Source organism: Varanus komodoensis, unplaced genomic scaffold (assembly GCF_004798865.1).
Source record: "Varanus komodoensis strain SLA01 unplaced genomic scaffold, ASM479886v1 scaffold11, whole genome shotgun sequence".
NCBI lineage: Eukaryota > Metazoa > Chordata > Lepidosauria > Squamata > Varanidae > Varanus > Varanus komodoensis.
This window is the reverse complement of record NW_025335317.1, coordinates 9,872,720-9,892,525: the sequence shown is the minus strand read 5'-3', so window position 1 is coordinate 9,892,525 and position 19,806 is coordinate 9,872,720. Positions and strand designations below refer to the sequence as shown.

General features: G+C 39.1%; 1 protein-coding gene across 6 annotated transcripts in view; it reads right to left on the bottom strand.

Moving 5' to 3' along the window:
* CCSER2 (coiled-coil serine rich protein 2) overlaps positions 1–19,806 on the bottom strand; it is a 68,592-nt gene that overhangs the window by 24,503 nt on the left and 24,283 nt on the right. For 5 of the 6 annotated variants that reach the window (XM_044420353.1, XM_044420352.1, XM_044420356.1 and 2 more), the window contains 6 exons: positions 16,288–16,378; positions 14,368–14,527; positions 13,013–13,202; positions 8,066–8,149; positions 5,658–5,744; positions 4,322–4,420 (listed from right to left, as the gene is read on the bottom strand). In XM_044420353.1, coding sequence (XP_044276288.1) covers positions 4,322–4,420; positions 5,658–5,744; positions 8,066–8,149; positions 13,013–13,202; positions 14,368–14,527; positions 16,288–16,378 — 711 coding nt within the window. Of the gene's footprint in view, positions 1–4,321; positions 4,421–5,657; positions 5,745–8,065; positions 8,150–8,825; positions 9,000–13,012; positions 13,203–14,367; positions 14,528–16,287; positions 16,379–19,806 lie in introns of those variants that run through there. The other variant, XR_006413752.1, reaches the window with a different exon arrangement.

The following is a 19,806-nucleotide window of genomic DNA, read 5'->3' as shown; positions in this document are numbered from 1 at the left end:
GCCATCTGTTGTTCCCAGCATTAGGCTCTTCTCCAGTGAGTCCTTCCTTCTCACTGGGTGGCCAAAGTATTTGAGTTTCATCTTCAGGATCTGGCCTTCTAAAGAGCAGTCAGGGTTGATCTCCTCTGACCTGTTTGATCACCTTGCGGTCCAAGGGACTCGCAGGAGTCTTCTCCAGCACCACAATTCAAAGGCCTCAATTTTTTGGCACTCAGCCTTCCTTATGGTCCAGCTTTCACAGCCATGCATTGCAACTGGGAAAACCATAGCCTTGACTATATGCACTTTTGTTGGCAGGGTGATGTCTCTGCTTTTTAGTATGCTGGATTTGCCGTAGCTTTCCTCCCCAGGAGCAAGCGTCTTTTCATTTCTTGGCTGCAGTCTCCGTCTGCAGTGATCTTGGAGTCCAGGAAAATAAAATCTGTCACTACCTCCATTTCTTCCCCATCTATTTGCCAGGAAGAGAGAGGACCGGATGCCATGATCTTAGTTTTCTTAATGTTGAGTTTCAAGTCAACTTTTGCACTCTCCTCCTTCACCTGCATTAAGAGGCTCTTTAGTTCCTCTTCACTTTCTGCCATAAGAGTGGTATCATCTGCATATCTGAGGTTGTTGATATTTCTCCCAGCAATCTGAATTCCAACTGGTGATTCATCCAGCCCCACCTTTCTCATGAGGTGCTCTGCATAGAAGTTAAATAGGCAGGGCGACAGTATACAGCCTTGCCAAACACCTTTCTCAATTTTGGACCAATCAGTGGTTCCGTGTCCAGTTCTCACTGTTGCTTCTTGACCCGCATATAGGTTTCTCAAGAGAAAATTAGATGGTCTGGTACTCCTGTCTCTTTAAGAACTTGCCACAATTTGTTGTGATCCATACAATCAAAGGCTTTAGCATAGTCAATGAAGCAGAAGCAGATGTTTTTGTGGAACTCCCTAGCTTTCTCCATGATCCAGCGTATGTTGGCAATCTGACCTTTAGTTTCTCTCCCTCTTCGAAATCCTGCCTGTACTTCTGGTAGTTCTCGGTCCACATACTGCTGGAGCCTAGCTTGTAGGATTTTGAGCATAACTTTGCTAGCATGTGAAATGAGTGCAATGCTGCGGTAGTTTGAACATTCTTTGGCATTGCCCTATTTTGCGATCAGAATGTAAACTGACCTTTTCCAATCCTGTGGCCACTGTTGAGTTTTCCAAGTTTGCTGGCATATTGAGTGTAGCACTTTTACTGCATCATCTTTTAAGATTTTGAATGGCTCAGCTGGAATACTGCCAGAAGTACTACTTCCAAAACACATGAAGTACTAGTTGCACTAGTACTCAGTATTAGTCAGACCTCACCTGCAGTACTGTGTCCAGTTCTGGGACGCTAAGTTTTAAAAAGATGCAGAAAAGCTAGAAAGGGTACAAAGGAGGGTAAGAATGATGATTTAGGGACTGGAGGCAAAGCCCTATGAGGAAAGATTGAGAATACTAGGCATGTTCAGCCACAAGAAGAGAAGAGCGAAGGGTCATATGATAGGCACTCTACAAGTACCTGAAAGGCATCACAAAGGGGAAGGATAAGATATCCATTCATTCATTCATTCATGCCAGAGTGCAGCATATGGGATTACAAACTTTTAACAAATGTTTTCCTTTAACCTATGCTAATTCATACTCCACATATTTTATGTACAGTAAAGGAGCTAATCATTCAAAATAAATTAATGTGAACATGCCTCCTCTTTTCTATGCAAAGCTCACACAGGGTCCTCACTGCTTTTTTCAACTTATATGCAGAATATTAACCACATTCATTTTTAGCATGTGGATTGAATTTGAGATATTTTACAAATACCCTGTTATATCTTCTATTGTCACAGAAGATATAGCAAGTAACATCTTTTACATTAACATTTAACAATTGTTACCTTCGTTTTGATACCCAGAGCACTAGCATGAGGGATCTTTTCTCTTTTGTTCCAGCACCTCACTTCAGCCTTAATGTTATTATGTACAGGTATTGTTTGCCTTGTTTGAAAACACTTACTTAAAACAAATATTTTAAATGGGGTGTTGAAGAATTAAGTCAGTTTAACAGTTCTAAACTAGAAGTCCTTAAAGCAACAGTGCAACCTTATTGTTACTCAGAGGGGGTGTCAGAAGAAAATTAGCAAAAAGAGGGAAGGGGAGGTAAATATGGTAGGGCATAAAAAGTCATTGTGCCAATCCTGCAGGTGCTGCCAAAAGAAGCTCTGCAGCAGATTATATATTCTTTCATTTTCTTATCTATCCATACAGAATATTTGACCCACTATTTTGTTATTTGATTTCAACCCATTTTTTCTATTAAGTAAATCAGCATACAAATGCAGTAAGAGTAACTTTCTACTACCATAAGTAATATAGATATTTTAGTGCTTGATTACGCAACAGATTTTTAAAAAATATACATTCTACTGCTGCAGAACAAGAGTCTTCCTCACAATAACACAAGGAGACAATAAAGCAGAAGAAAAGTTTCTTGTAAACACCTTTGATTTAAGGGTCTTAAAAGCTGGATTAATAAGGTCTATATGAATATGTTTGAACTGATACACTACTTCAAATGAAAACGAGAGAACAAAATTACAGGCTATTTCAGAATATAGTGATGAACCGGTTAGGTTCATTTAGATTTCCTTCAGAACAATATTCTAATGTAGATTAAGGTCAAAATATCAAGGACAGAAAATCTGGGTTTGTATGTTTGCTTTTTAATCATATGAGTTTTCAAAGACTAGATAACTGTGCCATCATATAGCAATGTGCCATCTATTTTCTAAGAAAGACAGGAACACATGTGACTATAAGATGCTTAGCAGCTGAAATGCTAAGAAATTACTTATTTTTTCATGTTATACAGAAAAACCTATGATCCTAATTTACTAGTTTTAAAAGTTACATGCCTGAAAACATTTATCCAAATCAAATACAGCATTGTTAGGTAGCTTCCAGCACAGAACTCTCCGCACCAAATAAATAGAGACAACCTAGCCCACAAATACACAGAGAGGGGGAAATCCATGCAGATGACAGCAACAACAATTACACTAAGTGGTGCAGGAGGAGTTACAGTCTTGCTAAAGGGCAGGTTCTCAGAGTTCTCCAGAAGCTTAGCCTACAATGAACTACTCTAGTCTACAGTACAATACAGTGCTACTTAGGACAAACTTCTAAGGCTAGTTTTGCCCCTGGGTCTACTGAACTTGCTGAACAGACAAAGAGGGCTACATGCTTGACTATGTCAGATCCAGGCACACTGGACTTCCTCTCCAGGCATACTGCAAGTCTCCAATACGTGTAAGACTTGTGGCATGAATTCTGCAGAGTGGCTACTCAAGAACAACATGCTGCACAGTTAGACAATCCCGTTAAAAATCAGTGGTCTGTACAGCTCATGATATTGTTGAAATGGCTGTCAACTGTTCTACATAGTCAAGGATATCACTGAATTTGAATTTAAAAGTTCTCTTTATGACACAGAAGATAATCAACAAACCATACAGATGCAAAATAAGATGGACAAAATAAAGGAAGCCTTCTCTTCATAAACATGCCTCCAACTGGCTGAAAGATTAATCCCATTTTTTTAACTCAAGACTGAGCTGCTGGGATTTATTTTCTGAGCATCTGCTGACCATTTAACATTATGCCGAAGCCTAGTAGCATTGTTGGTGTTCTGTTAGGAAGACAGTTTCTGTTTTTTGGTGTGTGTGTGTCCATTCTCCCTGTATATTATGAATGCTGAAGACTAATAATGTCCAATGAGGGGCCATCAACTCTGAAAATGTTTCCAATATGGTAATAATTACAATTACAAAATTTGAAACTAAAGCCAGGACAGAAGCTGAAAATTTTGAAATAGTGAAAGTAAGAGAAAGAAAGTTATTACAAAGATAGTGCTGTCACACTGTTCTCATAAAAACTGAAATAGGTGTGCTAAATTTGAAAGTTACAGTAAATCTAGAGATTAGTCAAAACAATTCTGGGATTCTGGTATGCCGGCAGTTATATGAACAATTCCATCCTGGATTTTGACAGCATTCCTAAAAAGGAGACTACTTAAAAAGCAGAAAGGAATGGAATTCCTACTGAAGATATGATCTAAGCAATCAAAGAATCTAAGCAAAGAAGACAGAAAGCATACACAAGACTAAATATAGTGCATACACCGCTGCAAATGGTGAAGCATCTTTTTAAAATTATGTAGATCTAAGTACTACAGCAAGATGAACTGTGTGAATGGCTCTGCAGAAGCAGCAATCAGACAATGAACAAAATTTGTATCAACTACTCACAGCACTTTTCTTCCAAGAGGTCTGTGTGTATTTGTCAGCATACGTGCACGAGTCCACTTCAGGTTTTTTGCTGTCTTCGCTGCAGTTACATCTAACAGACTTTTATGCATACAAAAAGGACAAGGAGTTGGGTGAAAATAAATAACAGATACATTTGTAGTCCTGTATCGAGGTCTCATACCAGAGACATCAGAAGTACTTATTTAAATATAGATGGTACATGAGCAGCAGTATAAAATGTCTGTAATACTTCCAGTTTCGCAGACCAAACCTTAGACTTGCATTTATGGAGATAGTGTACATTAAAATTTCTCTGCAGTTCTCACTAAATTCCATGAAGAATGCTAACATTCCTCAAATTGCTTTATCTGCTTTCACATTTCGGTTCTAATATCTTCATTCAAAATAACCCCCCTCCCCCAAATGCCTTGCAATTCTATTTTAAACCTATACAACTACAAACAATGTCAACTCTTTTTTAGAGTTGTTAGCTTATTCAATTCAAGGTCCATCACATGTTACAAGTATATAGTCAAACTGTACTTCTATTTAATGTAGAATGACTGAAGAAGTCATTGTGTGAGAGCCAGTATGTGTGGTGGTTAAGAGCACAGGACTGGCACTCAGGCAATCTGGGTTCTAGTGCCTGTTCAGGCATGGAGCCAGCTGGGTGACTTTGGGCCAGTCACAGACTCTCAGCTCAGCTGACCTCACAGGATTATGGTTGCAGGGATAAAATTGAGAGCAGCAAGAGGAAAAACATGTGAGCTGCTTTGAGTTTGTTGTAAGAAAAAAAGTGGGATAGAAATCTAATAAAATAAATAAATAGCAATAAAAATTGTCAATGCAGCATTCCCCAACAGGCCCCCTCCAGATATTTTCTCAGGGAGCGTGGTCTGAGGCAGCAATGATGCAAGTTGCAGCCCAAAACATTTGGAGGGAACCAAGTTAAGGAAAGCTGATCTAAAGCTAAATTTATTTCAACTCTTCTTATTTGGGAACTGTGCATTCTAAAGTTAACCTACATTACCTTTATGCATTCAGAACAGGTGGACATCACCAATGGAAAAATATCCTGTCTTATTTTAGGAGTGCCTGTGAGAGTTGTGATTTATATATGCAATTCCTATGAAAGGCTTTTGCATTCACTTAAATCTGAAGGATATCTTCAAACACAAGTGAATGGAATTCCTTGGCATATTAAAGTTCCTGCTGTTTTGAACTCAATATATCTTTGTCTCCCCACTGTTTTGTACACAAGTGCAAACCTACCCTACATATTAATTTACATTATTCTTGAAGACACCACATTTTCTATGGAGTATAATATACTCACAAGCCGATGTTCCAGTTGCTTGATTGTTTCATCTTTCTTCTTTAGGTCTTCTTTAAGCTGTGTGATCTCGCTCAGCAAATCATCAGTCTGGCATAAAATACAAACGAGGCGGTATTAACGTATTACTACAAGAAATGTAATAAAGAGTCTCATTTTCCCATGGGTAGGAAGTTTGAGCTTTCAAACAAAATCACAGAACAGGTGCTAGTTTGGTACAAATTATTTTAAAAATGTATGTGGACCAAGAACTACCAGAAGTACAGGCAGGATTTCGAAGAGGGAGAGGAACTAGAGAGCAAATTGCCAACATATGCTGGATCATGGAGAAAGCTAGGGAGTTCCAGAAAAACATCTACTTCTGCTTCATTGACTATGCTAAGGCCTTTGATTGTGTGGATCACAACAAATTGTGGCAAGTTCTTAAAGAGACGGGAGTACCAGACCATTTTATTTTCTCTTGAGAAACCTATACGCGGGTCAAGAAGCAACAGTGAGAACTGGACACGGAACCACTGATTGGTCCAAAATTGAGAAAGGAGTTTGGCAAGGCTGTATACTGTCGCCCTGCCTATTTAACTTATATGCAGAGCACATCATGAGAAAGGTGGGGCTGGATGAATCACCAGTTGGAATTCAGATTGCTGGGAGAAATATCAATAACCTCAGATATGCAGATGATACCACTCTCATGGCAGAAAGTGAAGAGGAACTAAAGAGCATCTTGATGCGGGTGAAGGAGGAGAATGAAAAAGTTGGCTTGAAACTCAACATTAAGAAAACTAAGATCGTGACATCCGGTTTTCTCACTTCCTGGCAAATAGATGGGGAAGAAATGGAGGTAGCGACAGATTTTATTTTCCTGGGCTCCAAGATCACCACAGATGGGGACTGCAGCCAAGAAACTAAAAGATGTTTGCTCCTGGAGAGGAAAGCTATGGCAAATCTAGACAGCATACTAAAAAACAGAGACATCACCCTGCCAACAAAAGTGTGTACAGTCAAGGCCATGGTTTTCCCAGTTGCAATGTATGGCTGTGAAAGCTGGACCATAAGGAAGGCTAAGTGCCAAAGACTGAGGCCTTTGAATTGTGGTGCTGGAGGAGACTCCTGTGAGTCCCTTGGACCACAAGGCGATCAAACCAGTCAGTCCTAGAGGAGATCAACCCTGACTGCTCTTTAGAAGGCCAGATAGCGAAGATGAAACTCAAATATTTTGGTCACCTAATGAGAAGGAAGGACTCCCTGGAGAAGAGCCTAATGCTGGGAACAATAGATGGCAAAAGAAGAAGGGGACGGCAGAGAATGTGGTGGCTAGATGGAGTCACTGAAGCAGTTGGTGTGAACTTAAGTGGACTCCGGGGGATGGTGGAGGACAGGAAGGCCTGGAGGAATGTTGTCCATGGGGTCACGATGGGTCGGGCACGACTTTGCGACTAACAACAGTTTTAAAAATATTAGTTACCTGTTTGTTTCAAGTAAAATGTGTTAGAAGCACAAGCTACAGGATACTCAGGCTCACAGACTTCCAGTACCCATTTGACATGAATAAGAGGAAAATGGAGAGGATTTACTGCCATTTTAGATTAAACACAGTTTGGCATTACATTGGAACTCTAAAATGTTATAGTTCTTAACTCTTGATCTTAACTATAGTTAATGAAAAGAAGCCAGCTTTATAACCCACAGTTTGAAGCTGGTCTGCTCCCACTAACCAAAGCGTTACTGAGGTAACCTAGCATACTCTTTCTAGAATCTGCCCTATGTGGATTAGGCTCTTTTATGTCATTGTTTTTAATAAAATGTCATTTGGATTAGTGTAATTTCACTTCTTTACCCTATATCTCAGATAGTTATTTTCAGTTGTCATAATGAGCACTTCCACTTTTAACTCTTTTGCATCCTTGTACCTGAAGCACATTACTTACTGAGATCATCTTTAGCAGATCATTACAGCTTTTAAAATATCCCTTAAGTCCATCAATGTTAACATCCTCCTGTTCCTGTTACCATATAATTATTCTATTATCTAATTTTTCTTTTGTTCTTCCACTTTACTGTTTGATTTAAATTGTATGTCTTCAGATAGAATACTTTACAATTCTTTTAGGCACTCCATTTTACACTGATTTTGGACACTTATTTTATATATAAAGCAAAATACCAAAGATCCAAATTATGTAACCAAACCAAATTCCATGTTCATTGAACAGTTACATTTAGAATGCTTATGGATAAAGAGTACAAAAATTAACACTTTGGAAAATACACCAGATTCTGTATTCCTGCAAATGTAAGGTACCTTTATTATAATCAAAACTAGCTAAATATGATATCTTCAGCATTAAAGCACATGCTACAGCAAAATATTCATTTCAGGCCTTGTTCTGCAACAAGCACAGTCAGTTTACCTTATATATTGGTTCAGGCTCCTGAAGTTCTGGGCTTGAAGGCAATGAGAGAGCAATGTTGTGGAGTGACACATTTTCATCGTTCTGCAAAAGAAAAGTTTCCCATATTTGCTGAGCAGTTAAATCTTAATTTTTTTGAACTAAAGTATGACTAACCATTCTACTGGTCCTTAGGCTTTGTCTTGTTTTTAATCATGAAACTTCCCCATCCCAGTTACAGTCTGAAGTATATTACAGACACAGTTTAGAAGACCAACCTCAGAGATAGGACTGGGGGTGGGGGTTCCAGGTAAGAGAGGTGAGGCTCTCCTGGGACACAATACATTCCAATGTTGTCTGAACCTGCCCTCCTCATGAGCAGGTGCAAAACACTTAGAAAGTTGAAATCAAGACAGGACAAGCAACCTTCTCCACTGTGCTCCTTCCATCCTGCACAGAATGCCTGTAATTCTCTGAATTTGGACAGTGATGGAAATTCCCCAGACTGTGTCCTCGGTTATCAACATTTAATACAAGACAATCAATGGCATTAGAAAATGATACTTTCTTTGCATACTGTGCACATATATACCCAAACATTTTCAGTGTTTTCATTGAAAATTTGTGACTATCCAAATATGCAGCTAGTTTTCAATATTCCATGTGTACAAGTTTATTTTTATTCAAACAATGCACATTATTTTATATATTTCAAAATTTATCTTTTCTATTTTTATTTTTTCTTACTTCACAAGTGGCAAAAGCAAAGAAATTAACTTGCCAGTACAGAGTGCAGAAGCATGCCATTATCTCTAGTACAGGATGTTTTAGATATCCTCCTCTGATATCCTCAAGAGACAGAGATCCAACCTTCAAAGAGACAAGTCCCCCATGTCCCTCTTTGACTCCCTGTTCCCAAGCAATCTTCCAGCCAGAACAGACACTTCCACGGTAACTTGGGGAGGGAAGCAAATGGGGGAGAGGGCTTTGTAAGCAAGGAGGAAATGCAAGGAGGAAGTGGGCAAGGAAGCAAAAGTTTTTGTATCTACTAGCATTTAGGTCCTGTCTCTGCTATGTTAGACAGGCTCAGAGTCCCATGCCTTTCGGTCCTACCAAAGGAGAGAAAAGCTAAAGAAGAAAGCCTCTGGGGTTCACCCCACCTTGCTGAGCTTTTGTGGGCAATGCCTAGGGAAAGGTGGCTCAAAGAAAAGAGCTTCCCTAAGGGCATCTGTCCTATATGACTGCACACTACATGGCACACCTGCTATGGAAAACCCTCCCTACCGTGATATGGCTGTTGTCTTTGTTAACACCCTTGTGGTGCCAGGTGAAGGCCTTTTTATTTATCTAGCTTTTTCAAACAATCTTGCTTTTAAAAGGTTATTTAAGATTTGAGCAGCTAATTGTTTGCATGCTTCTGTTGATAAAAAGAAGTGTTTTAAATTGCATTTTACTGTTTTGCTGTATTTTAATCACTATATTGTATTTCAATATTTTATTCTATTGTCAGTTTTGTAAGCCATTCCAAAAATTATGTTGGTGAGAGGGCCATATAAATAAGGGTACGGAAATAAACAAGTCTGGTTTTATGTCCCATTCCAGCCAGGGTCCATTCTTAGCTGGATGGAGTACTGTGCACACTAGCAATTGCTCATAAGCAGCTCCCCTCTAGCATGGCAAGCTGGTATGCATGCATCACGCCCTCTTAGCAATTAATTTACTAATTTACTCTTTGAGCTGAGGAGTAAGGCTGATTTTTCCCTCTTCCTTTCCCATCAACTTGCAGATGGCCCTATGCAGTGCTCCCTAAACCAGGAAACGTACATGCAGCCACAGCAGCTGTATGGTGGAGATTTGGATCAGGCTCGTAATACTTAACTCTTCTGGAATTATAGCCACTAACACCGCCATAACCAAAACGAAGCATAAAGGAATCCCAGCTTTCTCAGAAATGACATGACATTTTCTTCCATTTCTTCCCTGCCTAAGAATGTTTACACGGAAAGACCTGTACTGTGACAAAAATTTACCTGCAGTGACAGGTATTTAACATAACGAGCTGGATATGCATATGTAACTTGAAAGGTAATGAAAATAGCATTATATGGGGATAGATTGTAGCTCAGTGATAGAAATTGGCTGCATTCAGACAATCCTCTCACAGCTTAAAAAGTCAACATGAACAAGTCTTATTGCACACAACATAGCCCTTCCACTCCTCCTTTTGCAGCATCAGCAAGCAAACTGGGAGAATTTCAATTACCCATCTTTTCCTGATATATCTGAACTGAGAAATGATCACATTTTGGATCACACCAGGGTGTTAAGCCATGTTTTGAATTTGGTTTAACATGCTGGCTTGTTCTGAAGCTGGTAAATGATAGTTTCAGTTACAGGTGAAACAGAACTATAGTTAACTGAAATGTTTCTAGTTTAGTTGTGACACACAGAAAAGGCCTGCAGGTAATGGCTTTCAGCTTTTCATTCAGCTTTCAGCTTATTCAATAGGAATATGATAGTTTAAACTAGCTGTAAGAAGAAATATCTCTGCCTGAAACCCTACATCACATGTTCCCAACCAGTGGGTACATTTGGAAATTTGCTACCACAAAGTGCCTAATCAATGGATTGACATTTTGGCATCTCTACCTGTTGCTTTGATAGATCTTAGGCTGAATCTTATTCAGTAAGAAGATTTGTTTGATGTCTATTTGCTGCACAACACTAAACTGTCTAGTTCAATTAATTGCTTTGGTGCTTCTTTTAGACTGGACATTGCCAGACATATGTTCTGGCAATGTCCAGTAATTGCTTCTTTTGGTGCTGGAGAAAGTTATTAAACAGATAAATTTTGCTCTGAAACTATCTTTAATGTTCACTAATGTACCTGGTCTTTTAAATTATGTACCTGTTTCAAGGAAATTAGCCCTCTGCACCTATGAAACCTAAAGGAATATTTATTACAATATTGGAAGGGTAAAGTTTTACCTCATGTTTTAAATGTAATGTAACACAACAGGCTGAAGACCTTAAAACACTGTCAATATTTGAATGCATGGCATATGGATGCCACCTTCAAACAAATACTTATCTGGAAATTTGGGGCACTTTTATTGAAGGCTTTTTAGTTTTTAGAAAGATGCATGCATTTCTTCCAAGCCCATGTACATGTATTAATAAAACGGAATAAATAAAAACAGTATAAATGTTTTTTTTTTTAAATTGGGTGTCTGCAGGCACCATGTTGAGGACTTCTTGCGGGTGCCACACTGGGGACCTTTGTCCTGGAGAGTTATTGCTAGTCATAGAAGTTAATACCAGAATATTGTGACACACAGTCTGAACTGGTCTGCAAAAACTTTCTATATTTTTTGATCAGAAATACTCTGTAGCAGGGGCAACTAAAGAACATGAAGGTATACAATAATTGTGTATCATTAGGCTTATAAAAGGGATGAAATAAGATAGGATTTTATCTCCAAAACTGTCCTTTCGAAATATCCCTAGTACTATTAAAAAAAAACCTGTTTTACCGATTTTACTTTTCGTCCATATGGCCTATATTGAATTCTTCGGATATTGCCCAGAGTAGTTGAAAGAAACATAATCTCCTTCAACAAAGGCTACATAGTTGCTTTTAAGAACAAAGAATGCTGAGCTTTGTTATTTAAATGGACCACATCATCAGTGACATCACAAGACATCTGTAATAGACAAAATTCCTCTACAAAGCCAGTACCATTATGTGGGAAACATCACAAGACATTTTAATAGACAAGATTCCTCTACAAAGCCAGTACCATTATGTGGGAAAAGGAAAGCTCATTTTAATTAAGTGTACTTTGCCAGTAATGGAGCATGATCATTCACAGCAGAGAATCGATATGCAGCAACATGACACATCCCTATGAGTGTGATGCTTTAATCCACTCCCTTCTCCAAAAGAGGGGGTGAGGGGGGCTGGATGGAGAGATGGATGGGCTTGACAAACAGGTGGTAGTTGCAGCCACAGCTGTAATTAAGAGGAGATGCTCAAGATGAAGCAATCAACTATGCGGTTTTCTAACTAGAAGCAAACTCCCACTGAGGGGGACATATTGACAGGAGGAAGAGCAGTCTGTGTCTATAGGATTAGAGGTATACAAATCATCACCTAAAGGACTTTTATGGAACTCAGAGGGACAAAAGTAACTATTAATTATATTTTGAAAGTGCTTTCAGAAGTTAGAGTTTTGTCCTTGATATTTCCTGTAAGTCTAGTTTACAATTACTGGGTTATAAATCAGGCATCTTTCAACTAAAATTCATTTACAAGTCTGAATTATGCTGTCAATGAACTTGCTTTAGCAGAACCTCTTAACTATTACTTCATATCTTTTCTTTTCTTAGTTATTCAGAAGACAAGTGGTTGATATCTACATAAATTAATATAGATTTTAGCACTACTCCATTATTTAAAGTGTGCAGAAATTTTGCACAGGAGGGTTGCCCAGGCTTGGGTGGAGGCTGCTGTTGAAAGGGAAAAGGATTAAAAACTGTACAGACATAGTTTACAGACACAGATAACCCCTTTGTATGCCAGCCAAAAAAGCTTCTTCTTTTTTTAACTGGCAAATAATTTTTGTATAAAAACTGGCTTCAATCCTAGCTCCTCCAAGCACTGTTCCAGTTGCAGAACAGACTTGTCCTTTCCATTCCAACTCCTAACATCCTTGAAAATTCAACTCTGAATTCCAGGGGGCCCTCAGAAAGAATGCAGGATATGACATGCTAGGTTGCAAATGAAGGAGCAAACTGGTGGATACCATGGAAATGAAAATACCTTTTTCTGCTTCCGCTAGACATCTCTGAACCTGCCATTGAAAGCTGCTATCTCAGCAAGCTCAGCTTCAGCTAATTCAGATATTGTTCTCGTTTGTCATAAAACAGAAAATACTAAGTGTCCCCATCTGTTTATAACTTACTAACCTGATGAAGTATCCTTTTCATTTTTAATAACTGTGTTTTCACAGCTGTACAGTCTTGAACCATATGCCGAAGCGTCATTTCATCCAGCATCACAGTGTTTGCTGGCAAACTCCGCAGAGGCGGGTACAAGGCTGGTGCTCCATAGCCTTCAAGGTGACCAACAGGAGAGGCATCTAAATAGTTGCAGCTCCTACAAAACATTTTTGGGAAGTGAATCGACATTAAACTTTAACAGGAATCACGTCTGCACTGTATGAGACCCAATTAATTTCATATCTACTTTAATGCCTAAAGAAAATCAGAGCAGGCTCTTCTCCATGCATCCTTGCCATGGGAAGTTTGTTATGTTGTGGTAAGGGGAAAAAGCCTTCTGTATTGGTGCCCCTCAGGAAATCAAAGGGCACCACTGTCACTCACACATTCTGGCCACAGGTCAGAACTTTTCAATATGCCCGGGCATTTTAGAGTTGGTTTACAGTTGTAGGCTGTTCTCTTCTTTTTAGCTGCTCTCATAAGCTTTATAATGATGTTTTGTGGCTTATTATGTTTTTAGCACAATTCTTTGTGCCTTGCTTATTACTCCAGTGTTCCCAGATGAAGGGTAATTTGGAATCTACTAAGAAGTAATAATTAACCATGTTGCTATTGCTACAACCCAAATTCAGAGTTGTTTAATCATGCTTATGATTCAAACAGTTTGAGACATAAAGGCATACTATTTTTAAATAGCATATGCATAGATTAGAGAAGATGCCATCCTAGAAGGTATTTCCTCTACCATGGGAGTAAAACAAGAATATATTTTCTAAGAGATAAAGTAACTGCTAGTGGTGGGCACTTGGTACTAACATTAAAAAAATATTTCTAAGTTAGGGATACTTTTTACAAGTAAGGAGCAAAGTATCAATTAAGGAAGGTAGGCCCCAGAACATTTTCGATTCTCAACTCTGAGGTCAGAGACAGTGCTCTGATCTTGCGTTTTTTTATCAGTTCATTTAAACTGCATGAAAATATTCAGAATATATTTCTCAATAATATGGCAGCAGAGTTTTTGGTTCTCCAATGCACTTTAAACACATTAGAATTATGTATGGGCAGTAGGAAAACAGAGCAGTAGACTAATAATTATATTTGTTTATGATGTTTACATGAAATATTCTCATCATCTCAACTCTTGCTACTTCCTTCTTATATCTTCCCATTAGTTCTCCTTATTTAGATTATTTGGCCATCAGAGCAGAAGCTAATTTGTTGTGCTTATCTGTAAAACACTATGATGGCATATTATGAATAATTATCCATAATTTTCACTAAAGAGAAGCATCCTGAACATTTTACTTCTCCAAATACCTTACCTGTTCAGATCATTTTTACTGTGGGGATAGTGGTCAGTGTGCCCAAGATGATAATGGTCTTGGGCATTCCATCGTTGTGGGGTTCTTTTCCACAACCCCTCTTTCTGCTGTCTGATATTTCTGTCTGGACGCTCATAACGGTTCATATTTTCACAATCCACTGCAAAGTTAAGAGAAAAATATTTCAACATTATTCAGGGAAACCAATTATTGCCCAGAAATCCAAAACTGCTGTCAGTTATTCTTCATTGATTTACAGTGATCTACAAAAGGACAAGAACTAATGTGCAGTGAATTAGTTATTGGTGTTTAGTTTTAATTTCTAATTTTGTGATTAAATTTAAATTATTGCTGTGAGTCAGCTCAAGAGCAATATGAAAGATATAAATGTTTTTAATGTGTATGTACTTAGTAACAGGGCTCTCTTATGTCTATTTAGACATTACAAAATCTACAACTCATAGCATTACAAAGCCAGTAAAGATAACTGTGAGGAGGAAGGCTTTTTTCCATCTCTGATCTATAGGACTGCACTTTAAATTGTCTATAAACTGAATTAAATTTCAAGCAATAGAAATTTTATACAAAGCATGATGAAACTAATTTGCTCTCACAATAGTTAAGAAGCTACCTTATTTAGGCAAGTTAAATCTGCAGTCACATGAGATGAAAAGTAATCAACACTCAGCCTATGTTCAGAAAAGTTAGAGTATTTTTCCTCTGAGGAATAACTGATTGGCTATCAGAATCCCAAGATGTAGGAGAAACGTTTAAAGGTGACACAAACAGCACATTTAAGGAAATAAGCTTTCTTTTTCAATACTCAGAGTATCAAACATATTTTTTTTAATTACAGAAAAGTGTTAAAACATTCATTCCGCCATGGAAGATGAAACAGAGATTTTAGCACTATCTCAGTATCTGTGAACACCAACAACTTGCTTTGTTAAAGCAGTATCTGGCAACTGTTTACAAACTGTGAAAAACCAAGCCAAAATATAAATTGCAGCCAGACAGAAAAGTTTCAAGAAACCCTTTAGGCTTTCTACTTACCCAAATGCTTTCTCTTCACATTTTTCAGCCTTGACTACAAGAAGCTTTTCATAACTGAGCGATCCATTATTCTACCGCTGCCTACTCAGGCAAAGTTTTGCAATGCAAAATTGTAAACAGGCCTTCCTTCCTGCTCATTCCCTGCTTGCGTATTGTTGGGAAATGAGCCCAGTTTGACCCTGTGATTTAAAACTACCGTTCACTGAGTACATACTTGTTGCACTAGAATAAGTGCTATAAATAGTCTGCAAGTTCCATCACAGACTCCAAAATGGAACAAGAAAAAAAGGCGTATGAACTATTCTAGCATTTGCTTGAGCCAATCTACGTATGATTATTGATTGATTGTGCCCTGAAAAACCCATTTAAATGCTCAGTGCAATACTATAAGCTACTCTTCAAAAGAAATTGGAATTTATTGTCAGTTTAATAGTTTTTACCACTTAACACTAATACAACAGAAAATGTTCATAGAAAATTATTTTGCACTCAAGCAGCAGTTTTCTCTGTTCTCATTTACACGACTACTTTAACAAATCTATTGTATTACATAAAATGCATTACATAGCATATCAAACCTTAGAAGTACTTAGAAAGCTGGAGCTCATGACATTAAACAACATTCAGTGTTCAGAAAATGCAGTGTAAAAGATACTTGTTCTGATTAAATGTTTCAGAAAAACTATACAGTAGCAACAACAGATTGAGCAGGAGACCTGGTGGTGGGAGTGGGGGTACTCCTAGGGGCATCCTGAGTCCAAAGCAAATGGCAGCGGTGGATGGCACATGTAGAGGCAATGAGGCAACCAAAATACCAGTGGGAAATTCAAATAAGTAATTAAGAAACATGCACATTATTCAACTAACCATTATCACAGGGTACATCTTCAGGTAAGTCGACATCAAGCATAAGGTCATCATCTTCAAGATCACATGAATCAAGATTATTCAAGATATCCTGCAGGAAAAACAGATCTGCTACATAATGCGGCACATGTGAGTCTTTCTCTCATTTGAAGTCATCTAGGTGCATTTTGAAATTAAAATATTACTGAATCTCCAAAATCCAGCACTCCTACTATGGTTCCAGGGACTGCTAGCAAATCTAGCTTCCTTTAGCTTCCTTGTAAAGCTCTACTTTATGGTGTGGAGTTTTCTTCATATTGGTAATTGGGTTTTGAAGGTGAAGCTATAAAGAATCCAAAGCAAGTATGTTGTACTATGTTGTACTATCAACCTCGAACAGCTGCAGACCCATTCATGCAGAAATACAGAACAATAATTTCAATTGTTTCAGCAGATGCCTCTAAAGTCTAAACCCAAATATGTGAACAAAAAAGTGTATTTTAAAATATATTTCCCTCAACTTACTTTTAAAGTTAAAAGCATTTTCCACAGTTTATACACATTGTTTAAACTATTCTTATTTTATTTTTCAAATTCTGGTACATTGTAATAAAGAGACTATGACTGGAAAGTCCTTGTTTAAAACTTATCTGCCAGTAAAGGCAGCACAAGTTTATCTGGCAGAAGAGACTGAAAATTTCAGTATCTCAATATTTTACAGTAAGAAACTTGCCTTGCTCTGACATTAGCTACCTCATCTCATTAAAATTAATAACATGGAAAGTTGCAAGAAAGAAACAGACAGAACACAACAAAGTTAGCATCATCTGAGTGATATAATCCCTATTCTCATTCCTTCTGGCCATGCCACACCAAACAAATGAAGTGTCAGCAGATGAGGTAGCACATTTCCTACTGCTAGTCGGTGTTAATTAAAACACTGTCAAGGGTACAGAAAAGAAAAGCTTGACTGACCATCAAGATAGTGCTACTCTTATAATGAAGTGCCCATAAACTAATGTCAACATACAATCTGCTTCTTTATGGTGCTGATTTTTGAGCGTCAAGCCCTCCATGCCAGTGTCCTCACACAATTAATACAGTATAGCAACATCCATACCTTTAAGAGAGAAAGAAAGAAAAAACAAATAGTAGAAAGAGTTCACAGTGAGCTGACTAGGGACAAGAGGCAGAGGCAGCACTTAAGCTTATTATTACAAGTACCATGACAACTATGCAGTAAGCCAAGGGGTCCTTCCAACCTAACCAGCTTGCTATCCAATCAGGAAGCAGCAGCCACTGACATTGCCATCACATCTCCAGTGTCCCTGAAAGCCAGTTAAACAATCACATGGGCCACTATGTCTGTTGCCATGGTGAAAAAAAAAATGCTACTGTTAGCATCTGAAGCCACCACCTCTCACACTGATTCTGGCAGGCAAGATAAAACAAAAGCAAAAAATAAATTCGAAGACTCTGCTGAACTAGAGAACTCATTCGGATAAATATAGTCTATTTGCATTTAACAAAGAGCCTAGAGTATTTCTTCACCAGAATTTCGCTAACCAGAGTGCAGAAATTAGGGATGTGTGGCACAGGGTGGCTATGGTTGTGTCCAATATCAGGTGCAAGCTCTATTCTTCTTATAAAAATATATAGGTAGCTGAGCAGTGTTGTTATGATACTGTTCTCTCAAAATACTTAGCATATGCTCCCTGTTAAACAAAATGAAAGTGAGCTGCAAGGGCTACTTATTAGATTATCAATTTCTGCTGTGCACAGCTTCAAAAATAAGTTACAAGGTTATGTCACAGTTGCCAATTGCAGCACCCCAAAACACCCCAAAAGTAATTGGCCAGAGAAAGGCCCCAAAAGTAGTTGGCCAAAGGAAGACCACATAGTAAAAACACCACAGTTCTACTGTCCCAGAAGGGAGGGGGATAAGAACAAAATGAACTTTGTGTAACCCACAGCTAACATGCTAGCCTGACCTCGAATACAGTAATCAAAGTGGAAACTGGTCCTAGCCGCCATGAAAGTTGCAAATGTGCAGGGAGTAAGAACATGGCAAGCCTGTGTGAATCTTGAGCAGATAAGAAATAGACATGGGAAATGTCTGGTCCTTGACAGAAGAAGGGACTCTTTCTCCAGCACGGGAGGGGGTCCATACATTGATGTATCGATGCATTAGATGTGTATTAGGTGACCTAATGGGTTACCTAGGGTATAAAACGCATGTACTGGGGTGCAACTTTTGAGACGCTGCTTTGGGATGAAAGTCCCTTTTTGTCTCCCTTTATTCTATAGTGCACTAGAATAAAGCTGATTTTGGCTCTAAGTCTCGTCTCAGGCTCTGTTTGGCTTCAAGTTTGGGGCCACCTGGGGTTTGCCCCAGCTGTTGACTGGCACAGTCCGGTAACAGTTTTGGCACCCAACGTGGGGCACCAAGTGGACTAAAGGCGAATTTTGCCTCAAAATTCTTACGCCTTCTCCCTCAAAGAACCTCTTTTCAGATGGGTGGACGACCGGCATTAGAGAGCTCTCCCTCAGCACTGGGGTTGAGGCAAATTTGGCTGGAAACCTCCACCAGCCATGAGCAGGGCTTGAGGAAAGGGTGGCTGAGAAGAAAACAAGACGGAGAGAGCTAACCCTGAGAAGACAAGGAGTTCCCAGATAAGAAAAAGCCTCTGGTAAAAAAGGTAACTGCTTGGGGGAAGACATGGTTCCAAAAAAAAGGGAGGGAAAGAAGCAACCTCCGCTTAGAGTGCGGTGCTGGTTAGAGCCAGGAAGCTGTCCTTCCCTGTTTCACGGCTGGTGACTCCCAAGTAGAGTTGAACTCTATGGGAATAGGCGAGATGGAGTAGAATCAGGGGGAGCTCCTTGGGTGGAAGAGGGGAGTTTTGGAAAACTCTTCTTGGTATATTACCCAGGTTTGAGGCCGGAGTGAGCGGATCCCGCATAAGTGCGTGAGCACTTTTGACCAGGGACGCCTGGCAGAATTGACAGAAGGAAAATCAGAGAGGTCTGCTGAAATCCTTCTAAAGGTCTTCTGGTGAATGCTCAACACATTCTGGGTCAGGGTAAGTCAAAACAAATGCGTACGCCTCTGGGTTGCCTTTTGGGTCATTGGGAAAGGTTCAAAAGGAGATTCCATCTTAAAGAAAGAAACTAAACGTCTACTGTAATTCTATTTGGCTTCAGCATCAATGGGACGGTGAGGCAGAGTGGCCACCTGGAGGGTCTAACAATTTTCAGACTCTCCAACAGTTGCAACTTTAGTTTCAACATACTGGTTAACAGCTTGAGCTTCTGTGCAAGCATTTGTTACATTGACAGTCTGAACTTGCTGGAAAAGTGCAGACTGGTCCCCACTGGGGAGGACAGAGAAGAGAAGGAGAGTAGAACTCACTCTCTCCCCTCCAAAAGCCGGCAGCGCAGGGTGGGTATGGGCTTTGGGTGGGGGGCAGCTCTGGGGATTCTGCCACCATGCCTGGGTGCAGTGATAGCTTTCATGGCCAGGAGGGCATGAATGGGTGGTTG